The following is an 18,412-nucleotide window of genomic DNA, read 5'->3' on the forward strand; positions in this document are numbered from 1 at the left end:
GTCTATCCTAGAAGTAACAAAAGCATGGATACATTTTTCTGCATCCTTTCTGGACAGAAAGTTTCTGATTTATGCAATGTTGCGTAGATGGAAAAAAGCTGTCCTTGAAACAGTCTTGATATGTTCGTCAAAAGAGAGATCAGGGTCCAGAGTAACACCAAGGTCCTTCAGTTTTATTTGAGACGACTGTACAACCATTAAGATTAATTGTCAGATTCAACAGAAGATCTCGTTGTTTCTTGGGACCTAGAACAAGCATCTCTGTTTTGTCCGAGTTTAAAAGCACAACGTTTGCAGACATCCACTTCCTTATGTCTGAAACACAGGCTTCTAGCGAGGGCAATTTTGGGGCCTCACAATGTTTCATTGAAATGTACAGCTGTGTGTCATCCGCATAGCAGTGAAAGTTAACATTATGTTTTCGAATGACATCCCCAAGAGGTAAAATATATAGTGAAAACAATAGTGGTCCAAAAACAGAACCTTGAGGAACACTGAAATTTACAGTTGATTTGTCAGAGGACAAACCATTCACAGAGACAAACTGATATCCTTCCGACAGATAAGATCTAAACCAGGCCAGAACTTGTCCGTGTAGACCAATTTGGGTTTCCAATCCCTCCAAAATAATGTGGTGATCGATGGTATCAAAAGCAGCACTAAGGTCTAGGAGCACGAGGACAGATGCAGAGCCTCAGTCTGATGCCATTAAAAGCCATTTACCACCTTCACAATGCAGTCTCAGTGCTATGATGGGGTCTAAAATCAGACTGAAGCATTTCGTATACATTGTTTGTCTTCAGGAAGGCAGTGAGTTGCTGTGCAACAGCCTTTTCTAAAATATTTGAGAGGAATGGAAGATCCGATATAGCAAAGGATCTGAATACTTACGTAAATAAGGAATCTGTTTTTTCTTCTTAATAAATGTGCAAAAATGTCTACCTGTTTTCACTGTCATTATGGGGTATTGCGTGTAGATAAAGATTGTTATTTATTTATCAATTTTAGAATAAGGCTGTAACGTAACAAAATGTGAAAAAAGTTAAGGGGTCTGAGTACTTTCCGAATGCACTGTAAGTACAAATGTGTACCATTATTTAAACAATTTAATGCACTGAATTAGGCTAATATTAAAGCACTTCAAATGAACTTTTAGCCATATTTAATTTTAATACCAGTTTTAGGAAGAGTAATCCCATGTAAAAAATGTCTGCCACCCCTGTAAATAACGTTTTTCAGATCCGGCCCCTGTAAGAACATAGTAGAATAGCCCCCGCTATAATACATTTACAGTACTATGAAAGACATTTCACTTAAATGTGTTATTATTTAACTCAGGGGTCTCCAACTCCAACTGGGTATGCAGGCTTTTAGTCTCCGGTCTGTTGTAAAGAACTGAGCTGCTGGCATGATGAACGTCAAAGTATATATTCTCCAACCAGTTTAAACTCAGAGGCTGGGCAAGAAAATGATTCAGGTAGTGCATTACCTGCAGGGCTAGGAGATGCTGCATCATTGTTTTCTTCAGATACTAAATGTGAAGGCAGAGTGCCTGTGTCCACACCAACTGCTCAGGCGCTGCTGATGATCGTTCCCCCACCGACATCACATACAGTTGAGACGAGCAGCTCCCCTATATGGAGAGCAGGTTGTGGGGTTAATGGCCTTGTTCAAGGGCCCAACAGTAGGGGAAGGTCTTTAAGATGTGAACCCATCAGCCCTCCAGTTGCCAGATCAATTCCCCCTATTTTTCCAGTGCCTGGCCCGGGAATCTTAAACTGTCCATCTCCGCTGGTCTACCTACCGCCCTAAAGGTTACTTCTAAAAGCAGGAATGGATTAAAGTTAACAGACAGATGTCAGTGAGATCCTAAAACATGAAGCAGAAACAGCCACACCTAATTTGAAGGGACACAGTCTCTTTAATAGCATTTGGAGTGAAAAAAATTACACTTAAAAGTTACTAAAATCTTTTTTTTGTTTATAATTGCAGCACAAGAGCAACCAAGAACATGCAATCTCTTTCATGAGAAAGTTTATAAATCTAGAAATCAATTTTACTAGTTTATTTTTTTTAATGACATACGATGACTTGGAACACTTGTTTTAACAGTTGTTTGAAGAAAAAAAATCTCAAAACAAATGTAATCTTTAAAATAGATATAAACCCTTGGAAACACTATGTACTTTGACAGGATTTTTTTCTCTTCCCTATTGCTGATCAAAAGGTTTTCCAAAATGTCTCTGGTTACCAAAAATACTACCGCATACTTTTCATAAGATCCCCAGCATACCCCCTTCATACATTAAAAGCTCTCAATCTCACTTTTCTCATGTGTCCTCTGCAAAAGAAGAGAAAGAGAAAATATTTTTGTTTGGAATGATTAGACCACATTTGTCAAAAGAAAAATACAGAATGTGAGTATCAAGCTACTAGATTTGAATGGAATATACCCCAGTTTGTAAACAGTTACCTAAACTGCTTGTTCAAAGGATATGGTCTTTCAGGGGATAACTTTTTTGTAAGGAAAGAATAATTTGAATACGAGTATCATACGGATGTACATTTTAAGAAATCTGAACCCAAAAAATTATATTCACAGGGGGCGCAAAGCATAAATCTGAAGTTGAACTACTTGATTTGCTTCCCCATAGCTAGACGTAAATTAATCTGTCATTTAGTATCCAGGAGTGCTGAATGACAGTTACAGTTCTCTTCAACTGTACAAGCAAATCGTATGTTTGACATGACGGGAAAGGGAATAAACACAAAAGGGATTCTATGGCTACGGAGGGAAAAACAGTAACAAATTAATAACACTTTTTTCCCTTCTTTTTAGCAGCCACACATCTTGAACTGGGCTTTCTTAAACCTCTCTGTACATAATGTTGTAAAAAAAACATGACATTTCATCATTCTCCATGATGATATTCTCTGGAAAGTACACCAACTCTGTCCTAGCCATGCAGTGTTTTCACTCTTCGCCAACTTGTTATCTAGCCAATCTCCTATACCTAAATCACTGCTTGTGCCATCAACAGATGGTTGGACTATGGTTCTGAATAGTTCTGATAGGTATTGTATGTAGTGAATTGGTGTTCAACTGAGGGTAACCAGTCACTAAAAATGAACTGCTTTACATAAAGGAACATTTCTGATGTGAGTCTCAAGACAGTGCAAAAGTACACTTGATCATAGACCCACATCAATTTAAATCAATGAAATAAAAAGTACATCTAATCAGGTTATTTCGAAACCTAAGGACCTCCCACAAGTACACGTTATAAACGAGTAGGTACCATGCCTTTAATCAATAGTAGTTGTATTTCGCTTGGAGCCAGAGGAGTTAAAAACGGAGCGTCATTAAGATTCCACAACGGAATTTCTCCTGCAATCCGTCCAGTGGCGCCCCCTCCAGCAGAGTTCATACTTACCCCAGGGGGTTACAAGGCAAAGGGCGGCACTGCGTTTCATCCACTGACCAAAGACAACGGTATCCCGCGGGCTGAGAGATGACTCCCCTATTTATTGTATCTTTTTTCCCCTCAGACAATCACTGACCCACATATACTATTTTTCCATAACTTTTCATTCTCAATGGGGGGGGGGGGGGTTGATTTTAACTAGCAAAAGGTTTCCCGGTTTCTTCCTTGCCTCTGTAAGTCCTCTTCCCGTGTGTGAAGGGGAGGTATCTGTACTTGACCATATGCTGAAAGTAGGACAAGAAAAATTAAATGAGCCACATCCACATGATTCACTGAATTCTCAGTGAAACATCTTGAAGATTGACTAGCATGATTAACTACAGATACATATCAAGAGCAGAGGAATTAACTAGGATTGTATGACTGCGATACATTTAGCTTTGAATTGCCTGATACAACTATATATCATGCAGAGTAAGCAGCAGCGTCACTGGGTTTCCCATACCTTGATCTGCCTCTTCATGGTGATGCAGAAAAGCATGATGAAGTACATTACAAGTATGGGCCAGAACACTGGCACATTGAAGGCTTCAAAGAACGTGCAAATCATGGCGATGACGATGCCTTTTGTTGCCGAATGCCTGAAGACATAAAAGAAAAACACATGTACACATCAACAAAAAAGTCAGCGTTAATGATAGCAAGTTCCTTTCCTGTAGATAGTGGTATAATAAAAAGCACAAGTAAACTACAAAGCTAAGAACGAGAGATTTCTGTTTCCTACCATCCAAATAAGTATGGGCAACAACATACTTGTAAGTGCCACCTCCAGTACATATTAGCATTGTTGTTATAGGTTCAGGTGGAGAATGAAATGGCCTTGATAGTAAGGAAAGTATGTACAACAATACAGCTCTGCACTGGAAAGCTAAAAGTCCATAGAGCAATCCTAGAAATAAGAAATAATGGGCACAAATGATGCACAAGCCTGTAACTCAGTCCAGTTCAGTGAAAGGCCAAGCTAGAAATGGTGTGGTCCTTGGGGGCTCTCACCAGAATTTGAATTCAGGCAACCTCCTGATGAACGGACGGAACTCCTCGTTCTGCTTGGTGGGGAGCGCCGGGCCCTCATCTACAGGTGAATGGAGGGGGAGCAAAGTTACAGCGAGGAGCACTTTGCTAGCCAATCAAATGGACTCAAAACAAGAACAGTGACTACAGAGTTTCAAAACGGATCTAAATAGCATCCCGATAAGAGCACTGGTGTAGACACTTTGCATTCGGTTTTAAATACCAAAATGTCACTAAAGGCAGTATTTACATAGTAACCCAAGAGCTTCCAAACAAATACCTTTCTAAGTTACTCTCATCACATTGAAAGGAAAGGAGCTCTCCAATATCTTGTTTTTCTAGTGTAGGAGTTCTTAAACTTTTTCAGCCCAAATTAGAAATTCTGTTTACCTGGGACCCAAGCTTATGAAAACATGCAACTATACGTAATTATCAGCACATTTAATTTCCTTTATGCCTAAAACAAATGCAATATAGACAAGAACAAATAACAATGAAATTAAATACCCATATAAATTCATGTTTATTTTCCCCATTAAAAACTCTTGCATATCTGTCTAGATTGGAACTGTTGCTGTTAAAATACACTAAATCATTTTCATTCTGAACTGGAATAAACAGATTGATCACATCACATAGATGTACAACAGAACACACACACACACTCCGTTTGATAATACAACCCTAAGTAACAATCCAGATGAAAAACTGCCTGTAGCTCAGGCCCTGAAGCAAGGATATGCATATTCTTGGTAACATTTGAAAGGAAACACTTTGAAGTGTGTGGAAACGTGAAAGGAATGTAGGAGACTATAACACATTAGATCATTAGAACATTAGATCTGGTAAAAGACCCCATTTTTTTTGCACCATCATCTTTGAAACGCAAGAGAAAGGCCATAATGTATAATTCCAGTTCAGGTGCAATTTATATTTTGGCCACTAGATGACAGTGTAAATGCAAGTTTAAGACTGATCCAATGAACCATTGCATTTCTGTTCAAAATGTTGTATCAAGACTGCCAAAATGTGCCTAATTTTTTTATTCATATCTTTTCATGTTCAAAATTGTGCACTCTCCTCAAACAATAGTATGTTATTATTTCACTGTATTAGCTACTGTAAATTGGCCAGTGCAGTTAGACTAAAAATAATTGAAGCTTTCTGCCAATATCATGTCTGTCCTGGGAAATGTTCTTGTTACTTACAACCTCATGTTAATCGTATTAGCCTACGTTAACTCAACCGTCCCGCAGGGGACCCACCAATCCCGAAGAAGTTTTAAACTTGAACCCCAAAAAACATATGGGTCAGATTCTTTCTTTAAGGTTGCAGCACTTATCGTCGCCAATCCTGTCTCTCCTCTCTGGGGAGGTTCCCATTGCTCAGAAGGCAGCCACGGTGGATTCATTATTTAAAGGGTGAGATAAAGCTGATCCTAACTGTTATAGGCCAATTCCTAGTTTGCCCTATTTATCAAAAGTGGTGGAAAAACTTGTCAATCAACTAACTGGCTTTCTTGAGGTCTATAGTATTCTCCCTGGTATGCAATCTGGTTTCCGCTCAGGTTATGGCTGTGTCACTGAAACCTTAAAGGTCCTCAATGATGTCACTATTGCCCTTGATTCTAAGCAATGTTGTGCTCCTATTTTTATTGACTTGGCCAAAGCTTATGATACGGTAGACCATTCCTTTTCTTGTGGGCCGGGCTAAGGAATATTGGTGTCTCTGAGGGGTGTCATGACGTTGGCCTGGGGTAGGTATAACAGTCATAAATACCTCTTCCCCCCTTTTTCCTCTCTCTACCCTACTGATGTTACATTTGCAAACCCCTTAGTTAACATAGAGATTCTGGGAACATCAGAAGGTGTGGGGAAATTAACTATATTCTGGTAATCCGACCAATTGAACATATGCGGTGGTACTTAATGAATATGATGTCAGTTCGGTTGTCATCTGAGACATTCTCATCAATGATAAGATTACATAAACTCTACAGTGGAAAGTCTACACATCAGAGTTATCGGATTCACATGGAATTGTTGTTCAATTTAAATGTTTGAATATTAAATTATTCGTGATGGGATGAAATGTGATTTTAGCTTCTAAAATGTGAGATTTGGGTTTTCATAAGATAGGGCTCTGCTCAATCAGTGGCCCGCCCCTGTGAAGGGACATGGGCTATAAAACTTTTCAAACACGCCCTCCTCTCCCTTCCTATATAAAGCCTTGACGACAATATAACCTCCTGTTCCGAGGACGACGGTCCGATGTCAGAATGGTTCAGATAATAAATACAGAACGAAGCCAACATCAGCGTGAGCTTTGGTTGTGAATGGTATGAACTTTGAACTCTTATTCACTACAGAAGTGATACATCCTAGCCGTTGAGTTAGCAACAGGAGCTGCAAACGAGGGTTAGGAAGGAACAGACAGAGTATTCCGTCTATCACACAAAGACGTTACCACAACGTATCCAATTGACCACCAGAGACATTCTTCAAAGGACTCGGGTTGGCAACACGGCCTTCCATCTACCACCAACCTACCGAAGCGCAGCTCAGAGTAAATATTTATTGCATTTTCCATTTCCAAATGGGCTGTAATTTAGAATGCATAAGACACTGTATTTACGATAGCACAGCTTCTCCCTTTGTTCCTCAGTCTTCCCGCTCTGTCACTCAAACCCAGACCCTTTTCTTTTGTGTAACCAGCTGTCATATCTGTTCTGCCCACTAGGGACGTTTTCCTTTATGACGTAATCAAGTTATGATTAATTATGTGTAATTAGTTAGGTATTTAGTAAATAAATAATTAAACCCAATTTTGTATTGCTGATTTAACTTGTTAGCCAGGGTTCATGCAGATAACCAAGAATTTACAACATTCAGATGAGACTGAATTAGGATGACGATTAATATTAACTGCTATTGATGTAAAATATTACTAGGTCTTTAAGAGTTTATTCGGAAGATAACAGCAATATAAATATTATTTTGTGGTGCCCTGACTCTAGTTAATTACATTTACATGATTAGCTCAATCAGGTAATATTAATTATGGCTAAATTATTTTTTAGAATAGCATGTCATATCACTTAATACGGCATAGCCAAAGACACGACAAGGGTCTTTGGTCTGGTTTGCTAACTACCTCTCTCAAAGAGTGCAGTCAGAACATCTGCAGACTCAGCCACTGCACATCACCAAGGGAGTACCCCAAGGGTCGATCCTAGGCCCCACAATCTTCTCAATTTACATCAACAACATAGCTCAGGCAGTAGGACGCTCTCTCATCCATTTATATGCAGATCATAGTCATACTCAGCTGGCCCCTACCCGGATTGTGTTAAACGCTCTACAACAAAGCTTTCTTAGTGTCCAACAAGCTTCCTCTGCCCTTAGCCTAGTTCTGAACACCTCTAAAACAAAGGTCATGTGGGTTGGTAAGAATAAAGTCCCTCTCCCCATAGGTGTGATTACTATCTTGGAGGGTTTAGAGTTCGAGGTAGTCATCTCATACAAGTACTTGAGAGTATGGCTAGACAGTACACTGTCCTTCTCGTAGCACATATCAAAGCTGCAGGCTAAAGTTAAATCTAGACTTGGTGATTATAATCACTCCTCGTTCACCCCAGCGGCAAAACTAACCCTGATTCAGATAACCATCCTACCCATGCTAGATTACAGAGACAAAATGTATAGATTGGCAGGTAACGGTGAGTGGCTAGATGTCCTTTACCATTCGGCAATTAGATGTCATCACTGCACTCTATACTCTTCTGTAAACTGGTCATCTCTGTATACCCGTCGCAAGACCCATTGGTTGATGCTTATTTATAAAACCCTCTTAGGCCTCACTTCCCCTTATCTGAGATATCTACTGCAGCCCTCATCCTCCACATACAAAACCCATTCTGCCAGTCACATTCTGTTGAAAGGCCCCAAATCACACACTGGGTCACTCCTCTTTTCAGTTCACTGCAGCTAGCGACTGGAACGAACTGCAAGAACTGGACAGTTTTTATCTCCAGCTCTTCATTCAAAGACTCAATCATGGACACCCTTACTGACAGTTGTGGCTGCTTCGTGTGATGTATTGTGGTCTCTTCCTTCTTGTCTTTGTGCTGTTGTCTGTACCCAATAATATTTGTACCATGTTTTGTGCTGCTATCATGTGTTGCTGCCATGCTGTGTTGCTGTCATGCTGTTGTCGTCTTAGGTCTCTCTTTTTGTAGTGTTGTTGTGTCTCATCGTTATGCGTTTTGTCCAATATTTATTTTTAACCCCAGCCTGTCCCCGCAGGAGGCCATCATTGTAAAACAAGTATTTGTTCTTAACTGACTTCGCTAGTTAATACTTTTTTTAAGTACAGTAGCTAACTTGCTTTTGCTAACATTAGCTAGCTCTTAGCTGTGTACAAGGGGATTATTTGAAAGAGAAATTAACATTTACTACTATGAGAGTCAGTTAGTACCTCCTTATTTCTATTGATCATCACCTGTTATAAAATGACAACAGTGCCTTGCTAGACTTATTTTTCCACTGTTGAAGCCCTGTTTCCTGAAGCATTCTGCCCTGTTCTGAAAGACCTCCCTGGGTTTACCATCATGCTGTGGATGTTTGGTCAGGATGTGTCATTTTAATTGTTGTTTTGAGAGACTCATTACTAAGCACTTCGCGCATAAAACACACTGTGGGTGCTCCTCACCATTTCTCAAAGTTTGCATGAGAGAGAAACTCATCGCTGTATTTGCGCTGTATGAGCTCAGTCAGAACTTGTGGCTAGCTTGAGTCCATTTAATGACAGCGGTGAGAATAACAAAATCAGTGGCTGACAGCGCATCATCTGCTGCTGAACGACAGCATGGGTCACGGAGTGATCTTCAATAAAACTGCAGAAACAAGATCAAACAAAGTAAAGCACACAGGCGTCTCCCTCCCACTCGCGCAGATACCAAAATGAGCAGAGACACCCCTGCTAAGCAGAGAGAGCAGTTACCATAGAGCGCAATTGCACTTGGCCAAATCAATTCCGGGTAATGAATTAAATAATTATACATTTACTGTGACACGTTGCAACCCACCATTAAAGGCTGCTTTAGTGTACAGAGTAGGGGTTTAACTAGTTACCAAACCATACTTAAAGAAAGGCTGCTTTCATGTACAGAGTAGGGGTTTAACTAGTCACCAATACTTTCTGAGAATTGGTATGAGACGACCCCCCCCCCGATTCGGTCACAATCCTAGCCATAAAATAACCTTGCACAATAGACGGCACTTACCAAATGCGCCCCAATTTTAAATGAGTAAGTCTGGTGAGGGCAAGGTAAACCAACCGTTATCCAAAATATTGCATGTAGGTGAACTGAACTGTAACAAATATCTGAATTTTGTGATCTAATTTTGGCATTAGCCTATAGCTCAATGGCAATGTTTTCAGAAATGAGTAATTCTCATGATACCAGTTTGACAGTTGCAAATGGACTTGGAAAACCATGTTGCATCTGCAATCATTCTGAAGACTAAGGTGCCTAGTTTAGGCATAGTGTCTTATTTAAAATAAATATGAGCCTGAATTTCATACATTTTCACCCCAAATTCTCATTACCAAAATGCATCCATATATTCAGTTCCTTTTAGACAATTTTACTTTCGAAAAACCTAATGTATTCGAATAAAACACTGTTGCTGTAGTTTGGATATTACTGCATTGTCAGAACTAGAAGCACAAGCATTTCACTACACTCGCATTAACATCTGGTAACCATGTGTATGTGACAAATAACATTGGATTAATCATACATTGTATACCATCTTAAGTTCACATTAAACAAAATATTTATTAAGTAAAAACACTGTGCGGACATGTTTGTCATTAACTTAAGACTATTTCAAGTTTTATTCACCCATGATACAGTACATGACCAAAAGTATGTGGACACCTGCTCGTCAAACATCCCATTCCAAAATCATGGGCATTAATATGGAGTTGGTCCCACTTTGCTGCTCTAACAGCCTCCACTCTTCTGGGAAGGCCTACCACTAGAAGTTGGAGCATTGCTGCGGGGACTTGCTTCCATTCAGCCACAAGAGCATTAGTGAGGTCAGGCACTGAGGTTGGGCGATTAGGCCAGGCTTGCAGTCGGCGTTCCAATTCATCCCAAAGCTGTTCGATGAGGTTTAGGTCAGGGCTCTGTGATTCGGCCGTCGGACTGCTAGATGGTGAAGCGTGATTCATCACGCCAAAGAACGCGTTTCCACTGCTCCAGAGTCCAATGGCGGCTTACACTACTCCAGCCAACGCTTGGCATTGAGAATGGTGATCTTAGGCTTGCATGTGTGGCTGTTCACCCATGGAAATCCATTTCATGAAACTCCCGACAAACAGTTATTCTGCTGACATTGCTTCCAGAGGCAGTTTGGAACTTGGTAGTGAGTGCTGCAACCAAGGACAGACAATTTTTACGCGCTTCGGCGGTCCCATTCTGTAAGCTTGTATGGCCTACCACTTTGTGGCTGAGCCGTTGATGCTCCTAGATGTTTCCACCTCCCAATGACAGCACTTAAAGTTGACCGGTGCAGCTCTAGCAGGGCAGAACTTTGACGAACTGACTTGTTGGAAAGGTGGCATCCTATGACGGTGCCACGTTGAAAGTCACTGAGCTCTTCAGTTCTACTGCCAATGTTTGTCCATGGAGATTTCATGGCTGTGTGCTCGATTTTATACACCGGTCAGTAACAGGTGTAGCTGAAATAGCCAAATCCACTCATTTGAAGGGGTGTCCACATACAGTTGAAGTTTATATACACTTAGGAGTCATTAAAACTTGTTTTTCAACCACTCCACAAACTTCTTGTTAACAAACTATAGTTTTGCAAGTCGGTTAGGACATCTACTTTGTCCATGACAAGTAATTTTCCCAACAATTATTTACAGACAGATTATTTCACTTATAATTCACTGTATCACAATTCCAGTGGGTCAGAAGTTTACATGCACTAAGTTGACTGTGCCTATAAACCGCTTGGAAGATTCCAGGAAATGATGTCATGGCTTTAGAAGCTTCTGATAGGCTAATTGACATAATTTGAGTCAATTGGAGGTGTACCTGTGGATGTATTTCAAGGCCTACCTTCAAACTCAGTGCCTCTTTGCTTGACATCATGGGAAAATCAAAAGAAATTTGCCCCCCAAAAATTGTAGACCTCCACAAGTCTGGTTCATCCTCCAAACGCCTGAAGGTACCACATTCATCTGTACAAACAATAATACGCAAGTATAAACGCCATGGGACCACGCAGCCATCATACCGCTCAGGAAGGAGACGCGTTCTGTCTCCTAGAGATGAACATACTTTGGTGTAAAAAGTGAAAATTAATCCCAGAACTACAGCAAAGGACCTTGTGAAGATGCTGGAGGAAACAGGTACAAAAGTATCTATATCCACAGAAAAACGAGTCCTATATCGACATAACCTGAAAGGCCACACAGCAAGGAAGAAGCCACTGCTCCAAAACCGCCATAAAAAAGCCAGACTACAGTTTGGAACTGCACATGGGGACAAAGATCGTACTTTTTGGAGAAATGTCCTCTGGTCTGATGACACACAAATAGAACTGTTTAGCCATAATGACCATCGTTATGTTTGGAGGAAAAAGGGGGAGGCTTGCAAGCTGAAGAACACCATCCCAGCCGTGAAGCACGGGGGTGGCAGCATCATGTTGTGGGGGTGCTTTGCTGCAGGAGGGTCTGGTGAACTTCACAAAATAGATGGCATCATGAGGAGAAATTATGTGGATATATTGAAGCAACATCTCAAGACATCCGACAGGAAGTTAAAGCTTGGTCGCAACTGGGTCTTTCAAATGGACAATGACCTCAACCAAGCAAGTTGTGGCAAAATGGCTTAAGGACAACAAAGTCAAGGTATTATTCTGACATTTCACATTCTTAAAATAAAGTGGTGATCCTAACTGACCTAAAACAGGGAATTTCTACTAGGATCAAATGTCAGGAATTGTGTAAAACTGAGTTTAAATGTAGTTGGCTAAGGTGTATGTAAACGTCCGACTTCAACTGTACACTATATATATATATACACCAAAGTGTCTCTAATAGAGCTCAGTATAATTTTTAAATAGCCAACATTCTGATCTCTGAAACCTGCTCATCATTACCCTAATGCACCAACATTTAAAACTATTAGAGCAAATCAAATGTACTCTTCAGTTATTTGGGCTTAATCTGGTACTATGCCTTTATCTACATGTGTACATGAAAATACCATGTATACACAAGATTCAGAAAAGGTTGTTGTGGTAATGAGAAGTTACAAAATAATAATTACATTTTAAATATTTGTTTTCAGTGTCATGTTTTAATCAGGCCCTTTCATTAAGTGAGAAATGCTAAAACAAATATTAGAAATTTATTTATTACTACTTTAGACTTCTAAAACTGTTGCAGTACTGATCATTTTTGCATTGGTAGATGTGGAAATTGTTGTAAATTACATAATCTTATTAACAACCATAACTATGAAATAGATAAATAAAGATCTGATCTTAGTGATTCAAGAGGAATTTTTGTGAAGTGCAAGTTTCTTGCGAATCACCCAATTAGAAAATGTCATTTTTTAATAGTCTTTGTTTAGCCATAAGGATGAAAACGTATCCTGATTTACTGGAAAATAAATATTTAGTTGCATTGGACTGAAACATATATTATTGAATCGTCCCAAACTATGATGTGTCTTTCCTGAATCATATACACACACCAGTCTATCAAGATGCGTAGTCGGCCAAAGATACACACCCCTAGTCAAAGTTTTTTAAATATAGTCTCAGTCCTACATGGAGGGTCTCTTCATGAAGAGTGAGCGCGAGGAGACACTCCTGTACATTGTTTTATGTGAGAAAGTAAACATCTCAAACATGACTGGAACCCAAAGGAATGTCGTATGTTACAGTGAACTCTAACTTACCTTCGTCAAGCATTGATGGATCCACTTTTGGTGATAGAAAAGCGATGAACAGGTTGAGATGGTAGATTCCCAGAGCGTATGTTACAATATACCAACCCTGGAGGGAGCAGAGAGAACCTATATTAGTGTTCATTGAATTTCGTACATTACATTTTAAAATGTTACTCATTTAGCAGACGCTCTTATCCAAACTGGAAATTAAATAAGCGTAAACATGTGTATTCCCTCACATAATTCACAAATGTATCACATTGACTGATTTGACAAGATCTGGGGCAATACTAGTCTAAAGGGAAAACAGTGGCCTCCATTTTCACACAGACGCTCCCAAAGTGATCTTCTACTTCTTGGATGTGTGCAAGTTCATATTGCGCCTAAAGGCACATTGCAGAACCCTGGGAGAAAATAGCTTAATGTTCAAACTCAAATGTAACATGATCAGTCAAACAATAGAAGTCAAATCTGACAAGCCAGTTACAGGCTCCCTCCATTGAGGCATACCCACATCTGACAAGCCAGTTACAGGCTCCCTCCATTGAGGCATACCCATATCTTGGCAGATTTGACTTTCGTTGTTGTTTTCGTCAAAGGAGGAAGTTGTCGCACTGTATATGGTGACGCCAGATTACAGAGTCTACCTTCAAAAGACGTCAGATGCATATTCAGTAGGGAAAAATGTTGTGGAATGCTAAGATAGAAATATATTGAACAGATATACCTCTGACATGCTGAGAAAGGAAAAACGTCAGCTCTACTCATGGCACTTCTATCTGTAGTGTTCAGTACCTTGCAACCTCCTGAACGCGACCCAGCATAAGCCCTGAGTGTGGTGTGTTTCTCTACCTGTAATATGTACACTCTGATCATGTAGATGGCCGTTAGCGAAAGTGTGACTCCCCATCGCCCTATGGAGAACGGCGTCGACCTGTCTAGCCATGACTGATAGATCTGGAAAAGACACCAAACAGAAAGACAGTGCACAACCATTACCAGGAGCGCAACAGTAAACATTAGATAAAGCGTCACATTTTCACATCGTCTTATCTAAAGTTCAATTTCTAGCTTTTCAATGCAGCACCACTGTGACAGTGGTTCCAATGGTTATCTTCATCAAAACAGTGGTGGCAGCGTTTCCCTTGGTTTAGCCTAGTTTTCTTTCCTCTTGACATTTGATGAGAGAACAACTAAAGGCCCTGGCAGCAGTACCTGTCCAACCCGTGTGAAGAAGCTTCCGATTGTGGATGGTTTCCCATGGATTGATTCACCAACACTGTCCCCTTCTGACATTCTGTCTGTGCAAGGAGAGAAAGGGGTTGTTAACAGGCATTACTTGAACAGATTTCACCACCAGGCTTTTGTTTGCAACGTGAGTATGGATCTGTAGACTAAGTGTTTATAGTAAGGTGTTATAGACACAATGTGTTGATGTGGTGTGCTATCAAGACAAGAATGTCTTGCCTGGTTGTGACTCAAAGCATGGCTACATTTGCTGCATGTAAATAACGTGTGGACAGATGAACCGGAGGATATTTGGCCTTCAGCTCAGAGCAATTTGGCAAATAAGCTATTGGTATTCAGTACCAACACTGGCAGATCATCCTCACCCAACATGTAGGCTACAGTAATTTTTGAATTGGCTAGCTATATAGCTAGCTAGTTTCTTTATTCAGTTAGTCCTTTTCCACATATAATAACATGGCAACAACTCACATACAGCGACAACAAAGCTTCATCAACCTAGCTGACTAAACTCAACTCCATGGTAAAGGACCCCGATTTCAAACTTGTCTCATCACTGCAACTCCTCGGCATGCTCAGGAGGCGAAGGTTGAATCATGCATCCCCCAAAACAAACCGCGCTTCTTAACACCTGCCAGCTTAACCCGGAAGCCAGCCGCACCACTGTGTCGGAGGAAACACCGCTCAACTGATGACCGAGGTCAACCTGCAGGCATCTGGCCCACCACAAGGGGTCGCTAGAGTGCAATGTGCCAAGTAAACCGTTCTGACCAAACCCAGATGAGGCCAATTATGCGCTGCCCTATGAGACGCCTGATCACGACCAGTTGTGATACAGCCCGGGATCAAACCCAGGTCTGTAGTGATACACCTCTAGCTGTACGATGCAGTGCCTTAGACCGCTGCGCCTTTCAGGAGGTCAGTAAAGGAAGTTTCTGATGAGCTCCATGAACAGTTGAGCAGAGGCCAGACTTTTTGGAATTCAGCTCTGACTAAATTGATTTGCCCAAGGTCAATACTTCAACAAAAAATTAAATGCTTACCTTGTACCTACGTTTAATCCTCTGTAGTTGAGTGCCTTTGTTTTCTGAAATACATATATTTTTTAATAAAACATGAATCAAATACAACCGACTGGATGTTGAAATTCAACACGTGCCATCTAAAAGCAACGAGCAAACAAAATCGGTGGTTGTATTTGATTAACGTTTATTGAAAAGTATACAGGAAAGGCATACAACTAGAGGGCAAACATTGGTACATCATGGTAAGTGTTACATAATGTAAATGTTTAAGTATTGACCTTGGGAGTGATTCGATGTAGTAGTAGCTGAATTCCACAGACCCTGGTCTCTGATCAACTCCATGGAGTTGATCAAAGTCAGCTACATCAACATTTGGTGTTAGGTTGATTTGGCTCATGCACTTGGTCAAACAGTATTTTAATTTAGACATATTTGCAAGTACATACTGTGCACAATGGCAGTACAGACGATATTTGCTGCGAAACTCCGGTGCGTAATGAACTTATTTTGACATGCAGAGCTGATTAATGGGACTTAGACATTTAAGGATAATGGGCGTCAGAGGAGACATCTTCTCCTCAAGCCTAAATACTGGTTTAATGTTATCCCAACTCTTCCCACCCAAAGTCCTTGCCCCCTTGGAAGGTCTACCGGCTCAAACGATAGTTTCATTTCCATTCATGTCAAATGTCACGTTGCTTATCAAACAGTCGTCCAATTATTGTGAGACTTAAGTTAGCTGATAATGACAGACTTGATAGCCGAATTAAACTAAACTCCACGATTTACTAGCGGCGACTAGTGTGGGCAGACTGGAGTTCCGAAGACACACAATTAAATTAATAAAAAACGACATATTTCAGCACCCAAAGAACAGCCCTGAAATCGGTACTATATATTTAAAAACATAGGCCGCCCACACACTAGTCGGCGCGCCACTCCATCGTAAATCGTGGAGTTGAGTCGCTCACAAACAGTCTCTTCTCATAATGGCTAGTTAGCTCTCCAACATTGACTCGTTTACCGCTTAGCTAGCCAACAAATGCAGTTGCTAGCTACTGTAGCCAGCTAAAACAATTATTTATAGTGTTTGAGATGAGATGTTTAGCATTTGTTTTTTATTCAATTGATTAAATGTTTTCCTGTCTCGCAAGCAGGGTGAGTGACGTTAGCTAACATTAGAAAAAAAGCTAATGAGTGTTTGCCCCCCCACTCAAAAAAAAAATCTTCCTGGTTCGTGTAGTTTTTAAACAACCACCTTTCATTAACAGTGTGTGTGAAAAACTGATGGATTCCCTCTACTTCCCATTATGTGCAGCGGGAATCAAATAATCAAACAGTTCAACCCTGCTACATCACAGTAGGAAAATGTAGTCTTTAATCTCAATCTTGTCATTATGATGGCTACAAATCAGCGGGAAGTTGAACTACAACCACCAGCAGTAACTTCGTGAATTTGACAACTCACTTCCGGTTAGAAACCGAGCCCTTTTTAGCTAGCATAGGCATAGCCTCTCGATATCATATTTAGAGAGGAATTCAATTGAAATATTACTTTGGTATTGGTCCCCTTAATTCCACTAAAACTAAAGAACATATTTTCACACACTTACTGACAGACATACTGCTGCAAGACAGGTTTTTCTTACCTGATTCTGCCGCTGTGTCACTCTCGGCTCTACCTAACTACCTCTCGGGCTGGTTTGGCTGATGTGAACACGTCAGTACTTCCGCGAGGACTCGCTTTAAAGTACGGCAGGCAAGATCAGAAGAGCAAAGAAAACCCTGGACCGGTGAGGGAGATGCACAGCGGGTTTGTGGCACTTTGCCTGGCCACTGGAGAATTTAAAATACCTACTTATTTGAACTCCAATTTTTATGACACAACACAATTAAATGACACGACAAAAAATCCAGCCAAACCTTTACTTTCAATTGCTTTTTAGTAGCCTAAAATAATGCCCCCAATTAAATAGCCGAATTATTCTTTCTCTCTAAAAATAATATAATATAGCATATGACAGAGTACACATACCTTTTGACAAGTGTTGTTTACTCACTAGGACGAGGGTCATTAACTGTTTGATGGAACTTACTTACAATGCATTCGGAAAGTATTCAGACGCCCTGACTTTAACCACATTTTGTTACGTTACAGCCTTATTCTAAAATGGATTAAAGAAATAAAATTCCTTATTAATCTGCACACAATAACCCAATGTCAAATGTATTAAAAAAAAAACGAAATGTCTTATTTATTCGGACCCTTTGCTATGAAACTCGAAATTGAGCTCAGGTGCATCCTCTTTCCATTGATCATCTGCAACGTGATTGGAGTCCAACTGTGGTAAATTCAATTTATTGGACACACCTGTCTATATAAGGTCCCACAGTTTACAGTTTATGTCAGGGCAAAAAACCAAGCCATGAGGTTGAAGGAATTGTCTGTAGAGCGCCGAGACAAGATTGTGTCAAGGCACAGATCGTTTATGCAGCATTGAAGGTCCCCAAGGACACAGTGGCCTCCATCATTCTTAAATGGAAGAAGATTGGATCCACCAAGACTCTTTCTAGTGCTGGCCACCCAGCCAAACTGAGCTAAAGTGGGAGAACAGCCTTGGTCAGGGAGGTGACCAAGAACCCGATGGTCACTCTGTCAGAGCTCC

The 18,412-nt window shown here is 40.5% G+C and overlaps 1 protein-coding gene across 3 annotated transcripts; it reads right to left on the reverse strand.

The window, feature by feature from the left end:
• Positions 1-1,898: 1,898 nt before the first annotated feature.
• On the reverse strand, positions 1,899-17,977 carry LOC109886336 (protein RER1). Of its 3 annotated transcripts, none has more exons than XM_031803983.1 (8): positions 17,782-17,977; positions 17,396-17,582; positions 14,689-14,774; positions 14,326-14,430; positions 13,483-13,579; positions 4,479-4,557; positions 3,931-4,066; positions 1,899-3,709 (listed from the first exon to the last, which is right to left on the reverse strand). In XM_031803983.1, exons 3-8 carry the CDS (start codon positions 14,767-14,769, stop codon positions 3,620-3,622), a joined length of 588 nt encoding a protein of 195 aa, XP_031659843.1. In that variant the 5' UTR covers positions 14,770-14,774; positions 17,396-17,582; positions 17,782-17,977; the 3' UTR covers positions 1,899-3,619. The 3 variants fall into 3 exon arrangements, with proteins under 3 accessions (XP_031659843.1, XP_031659844.1, XP_031659845.1); XM_031803984.1 differs by having other exon boundaries at positions 17,396-17,531; positions 17,782-17,975; XM_031803985.1 differs by lacking the exon at positions 17,782-17,977 and having other exon boundaries at positions 1,899-2,341; positions 3,655-3,709; positions 17,396-17,578.
• Between the last annotated feature and the right edge of the window lie 435 nt (positions 17,978-18,412).

This window comes from Oncorhynchus kisutch, linkage group LG24 (assembly GCF_002021735.2).
Source record: "Oncorhynchus kisutch isolate 150728-3 linkage group LG24, Okis_V2, whole genome shotgun sequence".
Classification (NCBI taxonomy): Eukaryota; Metazoa; Chordata; class Actinopteri; order Salmoniformes; family Salmonidae; genus Oncorhynchus; species Oncorhynchus kisutch.

Excerpts from the sequence above, each read along its gene's own strand:
- LOC109886336 (XM_031803983.1), bottom strand. The coding sequence starts at position 14,769 with ATGTCAGAAGGGGACAGTGTTGGTGAATCAATCCATGGGAAACCATCC. Across the intron at positions 13,580-14,325 it reads TCAGAGTGTACATATTACAG|GGTTGGTATATTGTAACATA; the intron begins GTAGAGAAACAC and ends TGCTCCCTCCAG. Across the intron at positions 4,558-13,482 it reads TCCATCAATGCTTGACGAAG|ATGAGGGCCCGGCGCTCCCC; the intron begins GTAAGTTAGAGT and ends ATTCACCTGTAG.